Here is an 18,190-nt window from a genome sequence, read left to right as displayed (position 1 = left end):
ACCCCAGTGCCAGAAAGCAGGATATTTCAGGCGCTGCCTTCACAAAATTAGGTGATCTGCCTAGAGTGCTTTGCTTAGGTTTAAATTAAAAGACAGTCCCCAAACAGGACAAGTACTAGAGTATCTTGAAAGTACTTTTCAATGTGGAAATCTTAGCACTTAATTAGGATTGCTTTTGTAATTCCAACATGAAAACCTTAAATCTCATGATCACCTGTGAGATTATTTAAACTATTGACCCAGATTTCCACTAACCCTTTGCTCTCATTCCAGCTACAGAAGGCAGCGTCTTTTTTTTTTTTTTTAATTCATACTTACATTTTGCTCAAATCCTCCTCCACACATTTTTATTCTATTCTACTTTTTCAAACATCCTATTTCTTTCCTCTGCTTTAACTTACATCCAGTTCCACCAAAAGCTGTGCTTTTTGGCTTTTCATCAGCTGGCTGAGGCAAGGGAAGGCTTACATAAAGGAGAGGTGTTATATTACTGGCACAGGAACGACTGTGCTAATAGATAAATTAAGCTTCTGAACTCACCCAGCATGAAAAGAACAGTCAATCTGACTGCTACAGTTATAGGACGCTCTCTAATAGTCTTGCTTACAGACCAACATTCAGAGGCAAATTAATGTAGTTCTGCATAATGAGGAATGAGAGCAGTGGGAAAAAAAAAAAAAAAAAAAAAAGCAAAGCTCACTGTTTAGAAGTAAATATAAAAGTATTTAGACATACTGCATGTAACACTACAATACAGTATTGCATACAAACATATGTATAGACACACGCATCCAAAAGTATGCAGAGGTAATGACAAAACTTCAAGATCTTTTTAACATGCTCTGCTTTTCAAGTGGAGCAGTCAGAGACCACAAGCTTCCAGCAATCAAATTGCATTTGAACATGTTTGCATCCCTGTAAAACTGCAGAAAACGTTCCCAGAAGGTACTAAATCTGTAAATTTATTTCAGAAATCCTTTTATAAATTTAAAATAATCAATTTAATTAATTGTGAACCATGGAAACAAACTATAATTATGTGCACAATATGAGAGTCCACTAAGAACTGTTGCCTACGTAGCAGTGGCCACTGGCTTCTAATGCTCTGAGAGTTTTTAGGATGAAGCAGTCGAACATTAGGCCCTACCACTTTAATTCTTGCTGACCTTTATCTCTGCTAGCAGATTACTTCTGAAGGCTGCAAACAAGCACCACACGGTCACTGTCCAAAAGATTTAATGCCTTTATTTTCCCCCGAATTTGATCAGAAATGTTCGAGCACCACTATTATTTCATGTAGTCATTCTACAGAACTGAGGATAGCATAGATAACAGAATTTTGCTCTTCCACTGGCTCCGCAGCCCAAGTAATGTCATCTAGTTATGGCTTGCACACTTCCATCCAAAAAATGCTGGGCAAATACATGTACATACATTGTTTGTAAACAAGGAATAGCCAAAAATTCTGGACAAAAAAGGAGAAAACATGGCAAGGGGAAAAAAAAAAAAAAAAAAAAAAGAGTTCATTTTGAATGAGCTTTCCAAATCTGATGTACCAGAACTTATCTGCAGAAACAGAAAAATTCCATCAGGTTACACAACTCATGAGGCAAAGGTTGTGGCATTGTTCCCCCCCCCTTCTAGCTTAACCTAAATTAATACCTTCCTTCAGAAGCTTTGAACTGTGTACCCTGGATTATTTACTAAACATGGCCTGTTACTTGAGGTCTGTAAGTTATGAGGGAAGTTCCTTGTTCCTTTTTAAGATTTTTGAAGAGAAGCATTACGCTTCAGTATAACAACAAAAAAAAGTTTTCTTTTTTTCTTTCCTTTTTTTTTTTTTAAAAAAAAAAAAAGAAAAAAAAAGAAGTTGTTTCAAAAGTATAAGCTAGAAATAAGTCCTCACTTCACTTTCCTGTTTTCATCACATTTCACAGACTCACTGGATTGTGTAGGTTTGAAAGTACCTGCGGAGTTCATCTGGTCCAAAACCCTGCTCATGCAGGGTCATCTGGAGCAGAATTCTGATGCTTCTTTCACAGAAAGAGTTGAAATGATCTAGAAATTAAGGTTAATCAATATATCCATAGTTTCAAATCATTCTTTTAACAGGTCATCAGGCTCTCCAGACCAAGATGTACTTTGATTGTAGTGCATCAGGACTGTTTTCTTGGCACGCAGCCTGTCACCAAGTGAAGGATTAGGTAGCTATTCCATATGAATCAGCTGTTTAGCCATGTGAACTGAATAAGACAAGACATGATTCATTGCAACCACACATCTATTTCTATATTTTGTAGGATAAAGAGAGCTAGATAGAAGTCTAGGTTTCATTTTCTAAAATTCTGATGCAGTACAGTGTATCTAGTTATAAGTACCACAATTTTATTTTCTGTAGAAGTCTAAAAGAAGAGTCACAAGGTCATCTTACTTTTTATTGAACATCAATTTAAGAATCTGCAATAAGCACCTCAGACTGCTTCCAGGATGAGAGCAGACTGTAACTTGCCAATCAATGGTCAAGGGGGCAGGAGCACACAAGCTAACAAAAAACAACCATCTTCACTGCTTCCCAAACTCCTGAAATTTTCTTCAGTTTCCTGCAGTTACTGCCATAGTACGTAAGTTTTCTTGAGGTTACAAATTTTATTAAGCATACATGACAAATAACTTACTGTTTCCCTTGCTAACTGCATGGAGGAATTTCCAGTTAAAATTCCTGGATCTGCTATTCATCTATATGAGGAATGCTCCATTTATTTCCACTTTAAGCTGTGTCTGTAAATCTATTGCTCAAGAAACAATTCCCAGGTAAATTCAGCCATGTATTCCTTTTGTTTGTGCTTAATGTCCTGCATCAGCTTTTACCGATCTTCAGAACAACACACCTGTGTGGGGAAGCAGGACAGTCCTGTAAATACAGGCACCCAAAATAAGCTGAGTTCTATATAGTGTGGTGAGTAGTTTTGCAAAGTCTGAAACCAAAACAAGTGAAAAACAAGCAAAAAGCATTATCTTTATGTTCATAAATATCAAGATTAGATGATCAGGTCAATTTAGTGCTGTCTTGCAAAAGCAAGCTGATCGCTGGCCAGCCTTGTCACTGTTTCCTGGACCTGGTTTTAAGGCTCAGCAGGAAATTTATTATTTGAAGTTGCATAGAAAATGGTAACTGTTATACTTAATCTTGTTGGAAAAGGTATCTAATTTCTAATCAAATCCAAGAATCTCTGCCAATAGTCTCAAAAGAGGTACTCAACAGATAGAAAGGACTAAAGAAATCCACACCCCCAAGATCACCACTAAATATATAAATAAATCCACCAAAACAACATCCCTCCTGGAGGGCTCAATCCATGTAGAGCTCTAAGGAATAAAAGAATGCTCCAGTTTGCATTTTGCTATTTTCTTCCAATATAGTAAGATAGATGACAGAGAACGTATTTGAACAACACTGTTGGTCCCTTCAGTAGCAAGAATGCAAATCTTTATCTTTTTACTTGAATACACAATGATTTACACCAAAGATATTGGTACAATCAGAAAAAAAAAAAAAAAAAAAAACAATTATTAACTTCTCTATTAGGGCTATGAGTAAGTGATTATTTCTGAATAATCTTCAACAGATGTACGATCTTGGAATGTCTGATTTCTTTTAGCAGACAAACAGACAATGTAAAAAAACATCCAACTTCAAGCAATATTTAAGCAACAGCTCTCCAACAAGAAGATAAAAATACTTCCTTGCAACTCTCTTAGTCCTGTCTTCTTTACTAAGACAGCATTAGGAAAGGTAAATCACGTATCTAGAATCAGGCTCAGGTTCCAGAGATTTTACTCTCCACTTTACACACCATGTTCTAAACTCAAACTGACTTAACATGAACGCACTATCCCTAAATGTGGGTTACCAAACCAGCTGAACTGTTAAACAGGAGTTAAATAACTTAATTCTACAGTGACTTCATTCTAGCCGCTATAGATTCCTAATCCTAAAGTGAGCTACATTGAGATTCAAGTTCTTTCTTAAAGAAAAGATAACTTCTCTCTGAAAAAAAAAAATAATAAAAAATACTCTTGAATATTATTAATCGTTTGTTAAGAAACATGCTGACTTCGAAGCCAGAACAGATTTAGTATCCTTGTAAGCAGTGCTTACTGTTTAATCACACTACTTCAGCTCTAAGATGCTGAACTATTCTTATCTGTATGTATCCCAATGAAATGGGAGAAACTCTTAAAAGTTTTTCAACAGTCATGCAAAAGTGATTTTTTGCATAGGGCAAACTAAAGAAGGGACACCTGGAAATTCCCTGTTAGGTACACTGAAGTCTGCTTCTTCTTAAGATAAGAATTCATAATGGGCTCCAATTATGGATTTATGGAAAATGGTGGTTTCCTACACTAAGGAAAATTAGTCTAGTAGATTTTATGATGAAACCCAAGTTCATATTCCATAACTGACCTCTCTACCATTCTCACAGCCATGGCTGTGTGTCTGAAACAGCGTACCATCTTCTCTCTTCACATGGATATACAAACTTCTTTCTGTCCCAGATTTCTCAGAGAAGATGCTGGCAAAAGAATCCCCTTGCCCCTCTGTGCTCCCGTTATTGTTGGGAGCACACGTGAAATGAAGTAACTTTTAAATGTAACTTCCATATAGACTTAGCTCCTGCGAAGAACTTTTCCAGTTCAATATATACTTATTCTGTATCAAGAAAACTGGTATAAACATTGGAATAATTAAAACTTTGTCAACTTCATTGAAAATTACTATTATTCTCAGGGTAGCAGTTTCAGTAACCTGACAAAGCAGATACACGTTACCATGAATGTTACTGGACTGCAAAAGTGATAAGGAGAAAGGAATTGATTTATTGCAACTATTTTATTCTGTGATGATTACCTTGTCAAGACAAATTCACTTCAGTTTTCTATATAGTACCCGAAGTTATAAAATACAGTTTAACAGTTTGTCAAATTCAGTACAACACAGATTAGATAAATTTTGTAAGCCAACAGATTTGGTTAACACAGAGCCAATGCAAATTCTCTTAAACCAATACAAATGAAATTAGTGTACAGAAACAATGACTGGTTGGATATAATAAAACCCTACGGCACTTTCTCACAGGGGAAAAAAAAAAAGTGATACCAGTTCTAGCTCAGTTTTAAATTTCAAAACATACATCTCATTAAAAATCCTTCTTAGCACCTTGACTAATTTTAAAATCCTTTCCTAAATAATGCTACATGTTCTAAAGACAGATAGTATACGCCTTTCCAGAAGGCCAACTACATGACCCAGAAGGAAGATTACATGCTCTGATGTTGTGAAGTGTTTATGAATTTCCTGGAAAAAGATTCCAGCAATCATCCTTGTCAGACACACAGAAATGTTTACTACTTAACCATTTAGAATACAGCAGGAAGAAGGACAAACATTTTGCATGTCGGCATGTAAAACCAAAGAAAATTGAGAGTTAAGAAATTCAAACTAGGGGATACATCAAGAAACAGCAATCCAGGTATAACTTGTCTAGGAAAGGACTTGGTCCCCTAAGCACTCCCATACGATACCAGCCATCAGAAGGGTGATCCTCCCTCATAGTTGAGAGCAAGCAAAGCCAACGCTCCAAACTGCAGCATGCCCACACCTTAAGATGTCCTCACACAGTTCAGCAGAATAATGATACACTGATTACTTTAATTAAAGCTCTAGCACCATCTTGGGGTAGACTTTCACATGTCACAGTACACATGTTCAGTGAGTGAAGTACACAGGAACTTCAATAACTAACCTGCTCACTCTATTGAGCAGTCAGTTAAAAGGCAATCAGGCCTGGATTTGTGACCAAGGGACATGTAACATACCTGTAAGTAGTTTTCAACATTATGAGTAGGAAATGCACCTACTGAAAAGCCTTACACGTATCAGTTTCCAAAAAGTAACCTAGAATTCCAGCCTTGCTCAGACAGTACCCACCTTGCTAAACTTCAGGGTACCAGAGATCCTGTGTTCTGTCCTCTTACTAACAAGTTTCATTATTCAAATCCAAAGCAATTTACTGACTTTCAGAATTAAGAGGCTTAAAAAGTAAAAGCATCTCAGAAACTATATATGAACAAACTGACCTTCTCAGTTTCAGGTGTACCAGACAGAACAACAACAGAAAGTCATTTAATGACAGCAACTGCTGTTTTTACTCAATTTTTGAGGCAGTACTTTCATTATAAAAGTCCTTTGACAAAAATAAGGAATTTTACATAAATATTCCTCAGTCCTAAGCAGTTGTTTTTTCAACCCAGCATTCCATTAGAATGGATACCCTTACTCTGCCAGTTAATTACAAACCATCATTTTTAAATTACTTCTATATTTCAGAAGGATAAGAGAATAAGATTTCTAAGCAAAGTCAATAATTAATGGGCATTTTAGAATTTGAACAATTCTTCAGCACATCTCTTTGAAGTGTTCTTTATATTCCATTCAAGTGTTTTGGAAAAAAAAATAGAACTGGCAGTAAAAATAGCAACTGGTTTGCAAGTACCGCACAGAAGTACTTGTCTTGAAGGTTCTTCTCATTGTCCTTCTGTCTTCATTTTTGGGTAAGTTGCAACGTATTTGCATCTTTTCTGCTTCTAACTGCATCAAGAGTGTCTGCAGCACTTGAAAAATCAACACCTTGAGACATCAAAATGCTTGTCACACAAAAAATACTGTCCTCAAAATATGCATATGTAAATTGTTTACATTCTTACGTGTCCCAGAGAGTACTCGTCAAAACCAGGTCTTCTCTCACAAAAGTACTTAGTGCACAACATACTCAGCCATGGTGAGACATAAGTGATGCTAAGTGGTCAGCCTCCCTCGCTTGTTATACTGCATAACTTAGGAAATGGTTCAGAAAGAAACTTAGGCTTTTTGAAGTCAAATGCTTGTTTTCTGCACTATAAATTTAATAAAAAAATTTATAACCAGAATCTTGGATTTCTGTCTCTAATGTTTTACAGCATTAGTTGTTACTGTGTCTCGTTTTTTTTTAACGAGACACAGTACTGAATTTTAAAAGGAACACAACTAAGCTACCAAACAAAACGCTCCCTAAGAATGAAAATCCACAGAAATTTTCAGAACATTTATTTCAGCCTTTACACGAAAGACTGACAAAACAGCATTTACTCTTATCAAGGGAATTTTCATCTATTTTATGATTTCCTCTCCCTACTACACATCAGACAAGATCTTCTTGTAGCAATCACTCAACTTTCAGGCTTTTGATTACTGTTGAATGGGAGGAGGCAAATACTCGGCAATTTCTCAATGCATTATTAGTTTAAATAATATAGTATGAAGATCAAAAGCATGGTACTTGGATCTCTTGCATTGCTTATAAGAGTTAGAAAAGTTATTAGTAACCCTCAATATGCTTTCATTCTCTGCATGCTTTTGCACCCCTAAAAAAAAAAATCAAGTTTCAGAATCCTCATGTTTTCATTTGTCTTCTTTTTTTAAAACAAAACAAAACTTTGGGTGCATGTACACGTCTGTATACTTTCTCTACAGACACACACAGATCAAATCTAGGCATTTTCACTTAAATACAATAGTAATTAAATACACTTCAGTTTAAGTGCACTTAAACTTCTTTATATTGTTCTGAATAACAGAACTACCCCAACCTTGGTTGCTCTGCTCCAGTGCTAAGGTTGAAAGAAGAGGTTAGGCTGGAAGAGTTACATGTCAGGGTGAGGATACTGATTTCTGTATCCACTTACTTTGGAAAAGGACCACAGAGAAAGAAAAAAAAAAAAAAAAAAAAGTGTTTTTCAGTACTCTTTCAGATTACAGTAAGACTCATAACTGAGATTAAAAGAAACAGGAAAACTAGCACTTATAGGGAGGGTGATTTACACTAATTGGCATCCTACCTGATTGAGAGGAGCAAGCCTAGCCTAGTCCAAGACCAAATTTGAGAAGCTGCTACTTAGTGTATTTATGAAGATGTAACAAAACGTGCAACTTCTTCCTCTTAGATACTTTTTCTTTTGCTTTGACAAAAAGGTAAACATTTTCAGACGATTCAGGAAACAGTTAAAATTTCAAGTGGTATTGGAAAGAGTTGTTTATTTGTATTTTAGCAGTTTATAAGAACACTTGTCACACACCACTTGGAGTATTTTTATCTTGCAATTAAGTCATGAACATTGCATAGAGCAGCCTGAATGGCATTACAATACTGTTTGAAAGTACAAGAACCGCCAAGTACTCCTGTTGAATCAGCACACAAAAATACATACTGACACCAGCCAACATAGGAAGTGTGTTCAAGAAGCAGGAAGAAAAGATTCCCTAAAAGTTATTTTAAGGTATCTCTCATATCAAAGCAGGATCACCTCCCTCCCTCAACTCTAGAGTTTAGCAAATGCTTGTCTCTTCTACAATACACATTAAATTACCTACAAAAAAGCTTTAAGCAACAATGTTCAAACCCTGTGTTTGAAAATGGGAGAAAAAAAGAACATAACCTACAGTTTCGTTAAAGACACCAAATGTGCAAGCTTAAGTATCTGGGCACGTAGCAGATGTCAAAATAGCCCTGATATAACAACAGGAGTCTACAGGTTACAGATTATAGTTTCCCATTGAACAATAAAATCTGACAATGTGGCAGGAGTCAGAGGAAGTTACTTGTTCAGAGTTTCAGATCATGCATCTTTTCATTCTTTTAAAAGCCTACTTGAAGGGCTTCCTCCCTTCTTACTCTGTTTTAGATTAAACAAACATTCAAGGGGAAGCAGAGCAGGGATTGGTAATAAATCAATCTCTTTCCTTTTTTCTTTTCAACTGTTTTTCTAAACATAAATTTAGCTCTGAGTGATGCTCCTTCATTGTCATTTATGTGATGATGCATCATTCCTAAAGCTAAAAATCAATCAATATTCCTGTAGTCTATGTATGAGACTACTGTTTTGCTGTTTATAAAACAAGTACACAAAGACAGTCATACCATCAGAAAGGCATTACCTCTTGCAATTATTTCTTCATACTTGCTTCATATTTACTTTTAGTTTTACAGTAGTCAGAGTGCTGACCTCAACACTCTGCAACTACAAGAGCACAGTAAATTCCCAACAAAATTACATTTTGCATCACTTTGCTCAGATTGTAAGTAAAGGGAAAAAGGGAGTTCAGAAAACTCCCCAATTAGTCAGTTAACACTTTAGTAACTCTGCCCAAGTAGCTTCATAAAAGTAAGCCAATATATGATAGGAATGCTGTTGAAGATGGTGGTGCAGGAAATAACCACATAAATCAATACGACATCCTCCACTATTCTTAGTTGCATACCTTCCTCTTTCTTGCTGGGGCAAGTCTCTATACAAATCTGACCGGGAAACTTCTCTAGGTTAACATTTCCTCCGCCCCAACCAGGTTAATCTCAGGATACTGATTCTCTTTCCCAATCCTGCTCTCCACACAACCACACAAATGCTTGTGCAATCACAGACGTGACCAGGAAGTTGTATGGAGCAATAACGCAACCAAGCTGCATAGACGGGGGCAGAGTTTCACCTCAGTGGTGACAGATAAAAGTATTTGTAGTTTTGTAACTAAAAGATAGAGACTTTCTGATTTCTGTTGTCTGAAAAATCTCTCTGAAGAGCTTTCATTGATCTATGCCACAGACTTTTTTTTAAAAACAATTCCTTCTACAGCCTCCCTTTCACCACTTTCCCATTGTTGCCTTCACCTCTCCTTAACTTCTCCAGTCAGCATGCTTCAACTCCACTTCCACTTAATGACGCAATGTAGAAAATTAATGTTTGGTACTTACACTGCATCTTATTTAGCAATTCTGGATTGCACATACACCATGCACAAAGCAAGATGACTTTCCGCCCAAATACTCTACTCCTTGCTGCTCAGACAGAGTTCAACACAAAGTAAATCCAGAGTTTTAACAACTACCCTTATGCAAAGCTTTGTGGTAATTTCAGCACAAACTGGTGCATTGCAACTGTCCTCAACAATAATAGGTGTGGGCTTGCAGAAAGGAAGGCATGACACTACATGGTACAGAATCTTTTGTGAAATCCTGCTGCCACATAAAGGTTTCATAATTTCCTAAAGAAAAACAAGAACACTTGAGAGAACTCTTGGGGATACTGTATTTTAAGAAGCCACAGACTAGATGATCAACCACCACAAGTTAAATATATCTAACTCAAAGAATGGCATAAAGTCTTAAGAATCTGTTAAAGAATCCCAACTTACTTCATCAGAAGCAGAGCGAAGACACTGGACAGCAGCCTGTTTTTTCATTTCCTCTAGTGTTAGATCGGAGCACTTTTTCTTACTCTTTCCCCATTTTTTGTAAGCTCCCTTTTCCCAGCCCAGGAAGATGTCATTCTCCTAAAAATCAAAATAAAGAAAATTACGTTATTTAAGATATGTAAACAGACCACAAGGCTACAAACAACATAGTGTTCAAAAAGAAAAACAAACTCACCCTATCCACTAAAAACTGCTGTTTGACAAATTAAAACGTAATTTGATTAAAACCAATGGCTACAGAAGACCCTAGTATTTACAAGACACTTACTACTTGGAAAAGTGCATGTACTCTCTCTGGACATGGAGGCTACTCACACTTTAATGCCGCTGTTTTCCAATTGCAAGGCAGCCAGAGAGCTACAGTCAATGGCTCTGTGTCCAGGCGGAGGCCAGTGATGACTGGTGTCCCACAATGGTTCTTGGGACTGGTGCTGTTTAATATCTTTATGAATGACATAGCCAATGGGATTGAGTGCACCCTCAGCAAGTCTGCAGGTGACTCTAAGCTGAGTGGTGTAGTCGATAGACCAGAAGGAAGGGCTGCCATCCAGAGGGACCTGGACACAGGGAAGTGGTTTTAAACTAAAAGAGGGGAGATTTTGGTTAAATATTAGGATGAAATTCTTTACTATGAGAGTGGTGAGGCACTGGAACAGGTTGCCCAGAGAAGCTGTGGATGCCCCATGCCTGGAGGTGTTCAAGATCAGGTTGGATGGGGCTTTTGGCAGCCTGGACTGGTAGGAGGTGTCCCTACCTAAGGCAAGGGGGATGGAATGGGATGATCTTTAAGGTCCCTACCAATCCAAGTCTTTCTATGATTCTATGATAACCATAAGGATCATTTTAGGGCCAACTTACAGTTGAATGCACCACTGTAATTTACACAAAATGTGCTAGAGTTGCACTGATCTCTGAAATAAGGATGAAAAGCAAGATGTTCAGAGTTAGGATCAAACTTAAGTGAAATAAGCCAAAAGAAGAAATTGCAATGTTAGATCTGAAAGCCTTCAACTCAGTCTTGACTAAAGATAATAGTGTCTATCTTCCATTAAACCTAAACTAATTTTAAAGAAAATCAGGCACTTGTGGGTAGGGAAAATTTGCATTAAGAAAAATAAAGAAAAATGCTATTGTATCATATGTAATCATCTCAAGATACGTAGCATCTGTTTTACATCACTTTTCAAAAGCCAAATCATACCAGCAGCAATCACAGTGCACTTCCAACCCTTCTGCCTGTCTCCCCTACTCTCTCTTCCACATTCAGGCACTCATCTCGTTCCTGAAATATATTAGACTTGCTTATTCCTCGCTGTCCGTTCAGATCTATACATATGATTTCCCGTGTTCATCTGATCAAAGAAATACTTTGACTACCAGAAAAATCATCTTTATGCCTTTCAATGCATGCTGGTCAAAATCACCATCTTCAGAGGGATTCACAAAAACCCAATGCTTCTCAACAGACCTCTCATCTGCTCCTAATGAAACCCAGCCTAAAGCCTACCCTCACTTAAAATATCACAAAATAGGTTCAATAGACTATGCACCTCTACACTTCAACTTAAAAATAAATAAATAAATGTTTTCCAGAATTGCATTGATATGTTTCTTCATCCACGATGAGGAGGTTAACTAACTCAACGTTCACATGGAAGCACGCACACTGGGGAGACCCAATTACCCCCACCAGATTCCAAAGCCTGTCCTGCTCATCCACATGCAGGCACAATTACTAAAAAAATCATATATCCACTTGCAAAAGGTTCTTTAAAATGAAAATCCAGGCATGCAAGCAAATGTGCATTAGGTGACTTCATTTATTCTGCTTTTAGGTGGAAAGGTGATTAAGACAATGTCTTACACGAGCATGCTTTGCTCTATCTATACTGCAGCTTAGCTTTGTCCAAGCGCAGCCCCGCTGGTCTCAGCAAGAGCCTGATATGGGGCTTGGAGCATCTCCCCTGGGGGGAAAGGCTGAGAGACCTGGGTCTGGTCAGCCTGGAGAAAGTAAGACAAAGAGGATCTTATTAATGTTTGTAAGTACCATAAGTGTGGGAGACAGAGGGATTTGGCCAACCTCTTTTCAGTGGTTTGTGGGGACAGGACAAGGGGCAATGGCCACAAGATGGAACAGAGGAAGATCCGCACCAACATGTGAAAGAACTTCTTCATGATGAGGGTGATGGAGCACTGGAACAGGATGCCAAGGAAGGTTGTAGAGTCTCCTTCTCTGGAGATATTCAAGGCCCGTCTAGATGCCTACCTGGGCAGCCTGCTATAGGGAACCTGCTTTGGCAGGGGGATTGGACCCAATGACATCTTGAGGTCCCTCCCAACCCCTACAATTCTGTGAAGGGCCGTGTTACTCACCGCACGTGCTAGGGGTCTGTCAGCAGGGCTTAAGAATTGCCATAAAGCATTCGATTCAGTTCGCCACACAGGTAATTTTGAAAGGCACCTGACAAGTCTGTACTACTTCTGTTATTTTGCAATTTTAAATATTTACTCTTAGCAATAAAAATATCCCTTTCTAATGGGGAGAGGGGGGCTGAGTGGAATTTTCTCTTAAGCATCCAGCCCTGAGCTGGACTTGCACCACCTCATCCTTCCTTTTGGAGCAAGCACTTCGTTCGGGCACTCTGGGACCAACATGACCCATCCTGTAGGGTGCAGTGACTGCGGACAGCGCTCTGGCAGAATCTTCTTTCCTTTCTACCTCTCTAGGCAATGCACAGAAAACTTTGTTTCTGAACACAGGGTTCTCAGTGCTCCACATCAGCCTTTTAATTTTTATAGGAAAAAAAATACTGAAAACCTGAGGTTTTGACTTTTTTTTTTCTGTCATTTTCCCCCCCTTTTTTTAAGCCTCACATTTTACAAAATTAGCAAAACACCATAAATTACAGTTTCAAATCCTCAGATAAGTTACACCATTTATCAGCAGATGCAGCCAGTATTTATCAAGTACCTTACACTTACTGCACAGAATTCAAATACCCATAAAACACTACCAAACAGTGAAGGAAATAAATTCCTTACATGTCGTTCTTGTCTTATAATGCCCTGGAACCTCTCCGAAATAATTTAAAAGGAAGGAGGAAGAAAAGGAAAAAGAACTAGAAAACATCACGTACTCTTACAGTGACGTTTTAGAACTTGAGGTGCCACGCAAAGTAAGTGCTATTCTGCTGTCATGCTGACCAAACTGATAAAAAGGCAATCCAAAAGTTTCAGATATTTTAAATTACCCTTTTCCATTTTTTTTTCAAGTTTCCATTGCGAGAAGCCCATTAGTAGGTTTACTCTTTAGACTGGGAAATGTTAACTCTGTGACAAACGGTAAAGAAAGCAGCTCAACAAAACATGCTGTATGCACGAAGCAGAATAAACGAGTTACTTCACGTGGAAAGAATCACTAGGGACTTCTGTTCTCTTCAGCAGCTGGATGCCTTCAGTTACCTTTGCTTCCTAACAGAGCTAGAGGTCTCATTATAAGGCTCATTTTAGTGCAAGAACTTTACAGTAACTTTGCATTTACACAATTCTGTTCAGTGGTTTCTGAACATTTCATAAAAGCAACTCCACTCCGATCTGATGGGTTCAAAAAGTGTGTGCACACAAAAGAAAAAACAAAACAAAACAAAAAACCTACAACCAAACAGAAGTCTGGCTTATAAAATCCTAACATTTAAAACAAACTGCCCAATATTGCTAAGCTGCCCAATATTAAATATATATCAACAGAATTAGAAAGCCATCTGGATATTGGAAAAATATCAAAACTGCTATTTAATTATCCATTCTTTAGAGTCCTACTTTACCTACCACATAACTAGGTGAGTTCGCAGTAGAGATTTTTAATTTGCAAAGACATAATATGTGCAAAATCTTACTTTGAGAATAATTTAAGAATCATAAAGATGGCTAAAGGAGTGCTAGTGAAGTACCTGTACTCTTTCTGCTAATGCTGCCTCAAGAAATCTGGTGCTTAACTCAATACTAAATTAATATACAGATGCAAATTTTAGAAATAGCTTTCTAAATTGTTTCTCCTGCTCAACTACACAACTGCAGCGGTTCCCCCACTTCTCTCCATACTCACCAAAAATTTGGGGAAGCAAAAGAAAAGCAACTTCAGCAGTGATTCTACTTGGTCTCATTTGGTTTGAAGACAGTAGAGAAATACTACTACCAGTAAGAGAACAAAGGTGACACCTTGTGATTAGTCTGAATGAAAATTGTTTTGAAAGTCATGGTCTGCATAACAGGGAAAAACAGTGTTAAAACTTATCTCAAGAATCCTGCTGAAACTACCCATAAAAGCTGGAGTCAAGATCAGGGATGCAGAAACACTGGGACCTTGAGTTTATACTCAGGTAAGCAAACAAGCTTCAATTTTGCCTTATCAGCAGAACACACAAGCAAGTAAGCTGATCGACATACTCCCAAAATGGGGAAATCCAATCAGCAGAAAACCACGTTTAAGAAATCAGAATTTTCTTCTTAAAGGAAGTTCAGAGAACCCAGTTCCCTAAGATTCTCTCTGCATATACTACAGATTAAATTAGACACACTGTAAGATGATGATCAAATGCAAACTTTTTCTGCTTTTTACATAATGAATTGAATAACTGCAATTACCTACTTGGTCAACATTCCTATTTTGAATTATGAATAAAGAGATCTTAAGGCTATAAACATAATTGCCTTAGAGGACAGAAGAATGTACCGAGTTAAAACATGCTGACACAGGAAACTCTCAAACACTCCTCTTTTTGCAGCATTTTAATTTCAGTACCAACCACTTGTGATTTGAGCATATTATGGGCTTAGCATTTTTTTTTGCTCTCCTAAATGTCACTGCTGGCCAGTCAAATCGCATTGCTTCAACAGGCAAGCTCAGGTAATAAGTTCATACAAAAAATAAGAAGGATTCAATCCCTTGTGGCTCTCTGGCTAATGGGCATGGCGTGGTTCACGGCTTCAAAAGCCATGTAAGTATGGTGCACAGGGACATGGTTCAGTGGTAGAGCTGGCAGCGCTGGGGTAACGGTTCGATGTGATGATCTTAGAGGTCTTTTCCAACCTAAAAGATTCTATGATTCTATAATTTCTCATATATGAAATAAATATAGAGTCTCTCCCTTTAAGATTCCAACTCAAAGAATATCAAAGGCGCATATCTAATTTTTAATGTGAAAAAAAATGCCCATGACGTTTAAGGTAGGCAGAGTCCTGCAAGACTACATAAAACACCTATGAACAATTTTCCCTTCTTGTAACTCTCAGAAAACAGGTTAAGAGACAACTAAAGGAAAATAAATAACCACACAGTTTTAATGAGTGACAAACATTTGCCGAAGATTCAATAGGACAGCTGACAGATATTTCTGCCATAAATAGTTTGGAGTTGTATGCCTGCTGAATGAATGAAGGGCCAGTTCCTATCAAGTGCCATATAGAACAATTAAGGTTTGTCTGCTTGTTCCAAAGCAGGGCATTAGCCTCTACCAAGCTGCAGGAGAAACCTCTCTTACAAAACTTGAAACGTCCAAATGCAAACAAAATACATTACCAATTTACTGGAGAGGCCAAAGGGAAAAAAATTACAGTAGATGCTCATATGGAGAATGATGAATGCATGAGCCTTGCTTCCTTAGAAAGAAACCCAAAAGCAGGAAAAGACAGAGCACCCAAAACAACTGCAACATTGAGGTCATGAATTGTATATGGCATTACAAACCCCAAATTTGCAAATCTTTACTCTGCCTATGAGATGGAATAGCCTAAACTCAAGGCAGCAGTGTTCTCCAAAGGCACTCATGTTTCTTCTCTGCAAACACACCCAAAATAATTTGATTATTAACATGTTGTCCATAAAAACTTCTCTGCTTAAGTCTATCAACAGTTTATTTTAAGGCAGTGTCAGCTATCAAGACTTGTAAGGGAAGAATAAACATAAAAAAGCCCAGGCTATGCAATCTGACCTAATGAAAATCTAGGGGGTACAGCATCCTGGCTTCTTCTGGCAGCAAAGTTAAGTTAATTTCACAGTTAATAATCAAATACAATATTCAGATATTTGGGTATGAACTACTGTGCACTGCAAGAAAGCTTTTCCAAAAATTTCATCAAAAAACTCTAAGTCAACTCCGAGATGTTGGGATAGGCAAAGGAATGGAAGAAAATAGCCACAAATTATATAAAAAATAGATTAGGTCCTTACTACCTGTAGGAGGATCTCATAGCGCAGAGTAAAGGGAAAACTGCATCTTTAAAATTATTCAAGAAGCAGACTGCATGAACAGCTTAAGTGATCTTTCCTGGAAAAAAAAAAAAATACTTCCCCTAAAAATAGTGAGGACAAAACTTTCAGAATTTGCTTAGATATCTATCTATTCATCATGGCTTTTGTGACAAGCTTAAGAGAACTGCATCTCATTACAATGAAAGTTAAAGGTCTAATGGATGAGGACTGGCTCTGACGTTCCCGACTGAGCCTTGCCTCAGACTGCGACAAAGATAATGAGTTAATGCATATGCTAGAATTCAGAAGACATACATGAAAACAGGGGCACCAGCTCAGCTTACATTCTCCAAAAGACACTCAGCAAGAGCAGCACAAGCTTTCTCCGTGTCGGAAGCCATGCTGGCCAAAGAATGGAGGAGACCAATAAGCATTCTTTATTGTTAGATCATTATTCCAAATCTAATTCTTACCAGTGGAAGAATTCACCTTGGACTTTTTGTGAAGAAGCAGAGAACCATGTGATAAGCTCTGGGTATAGCAAAGTACCTGCAAAGCCACTGCAGTCACCTCGTTCCCAGCTGCTCCAAGCGGAGCACGACAATCCTACGTGGCTGAATTGTAAGAGAAGCACTGACAGTACATGAGACCACAGCATGCGCTGCTATGACTTCAAGGTCCTCAAGGCATTCAGAACCGATGAGTCCACAATTTGCAGGCAGGGAAGAACTGGACATATCAAAGCCAATCAAACTGGGTATAAAATACTGTAAATTGAGTGTGTGTCAATTACAAACTCTTGCTTATAATCCTACAAACTTGAAAGAGCAGTCTACGTGTTGTTCACTCTCGGCTGAAACCAAGCAAAAGAAATTTGATCACACCCACTCCCAAGAGCTAGAGAACATGCAAATGCTGCATCTGTTGAAATCCTGTTTGAAGAGCAGGCTGCCTTGAGTTTTCCAATTAAAGTAAACGTAGAAAAGAAAACGTAGTAACGCTATAGCCAGGGCTACTAAGAAATCACGTTACTTACATGCCTTACCTACATGGCAGATAAAGACAGAAATTCAACAGAAACTGCTGCTACATGGTCCAGATGTCTGACAGGGACATGTTATGACTTGGGAAGTTATTTATCATTTATTTATTTAGCATGTTATCATTGCTCTCTTGAACTTAGGAATTAAATTGTGTGGCAAGCATCATAGACTACTGTAATCATCTGATTTCACAGAATTTAGGTAGTGCACACCTGTGCTTGGAGACATGGTGAGTGGACTGCCATACGCTGATCTGCAGTATGAAGAGCACTAACGAGGTATCTCAGCCAACCCCACAGTCAGAACCAGGACACTTATATCAGTGCAGAGATGGCTGCGCATAAATCCTGACCCGCAGGAAGAATAACTAGCCTGGCAGTTAATTTTGTACCTCTGCTCTACCTTCTGTAAGCCTTTGTAAGAACAGATCAGCAGTGGTAACAACACAGAAGTGATTCCATTATTCTTAGGTGACTGAGTGAGAGATACAGGATAAGTAAGCATTAGATGCTATTTAGAAAGTCACAAAAAGGTAACATGGTACATGTTTCCAAG

At 37.9% G+C, this 18,190-nt stretch overlaps 2 protein-coding genes across 3 annotated transcripts in view; both read right to left on the bottom strand.

The window, feature by feature from the left end:
* The window catches only part of TBC1D14 (TBC1 domain family member 14), a 107,753-nt gene extending 97,444 nt beyond the window's left edge, over positions 1 to 10,309 (bottom strand). Inside the window, exon 1 of the mRNA XM_032186237.1 lies at positions 10,283 to 10,309. The gene's annotated coding sequence lies outside the window, so the exon portion shown is untranslated. The remainder of the gene's footprint in view (positions 1 to 10,282) is intronic.
* The window catches only part of KIAA0232 (KIAA0232 ortholog), a 67,672-nt gene that overhangs the window by 25,456 nt on the left and 24,026 nt on the right, over positions 1 to 18,190 (bottom strand). For both annotated transcript variants that reach the window (XM_032186234.1, XM_032186235.1), the window contains exon 3: positions 10,283 to 10,420. In XM_032186234.1, the coding sequence (XP_032042125.1) occupies positions 10,283 to 10,420 (138 nt within the window). The remainder of the gene's footprint in view (positions 1 to 10,282; positions 10,421 to 18,190) is intronic.

This window comes from Aythya fuligula, chromosome 4 (genome assembly GCF_009819795.1).
Source record: "Aythya fuligula isolate bAytFul2 chromosome 4, bAytFul2.pri, whole genome shotgun sequence".
Taxonomy (NCBI): Eukaryota; Metazoa; Chordata; class Aves; order Anseriformes; family Anatidae; genus Aythya; species Aythya fuligula.
Note: the sequence above shows the minus strand (reverse complement) of the source record. Positions and strands in the feature narration are given on the sequence as shown.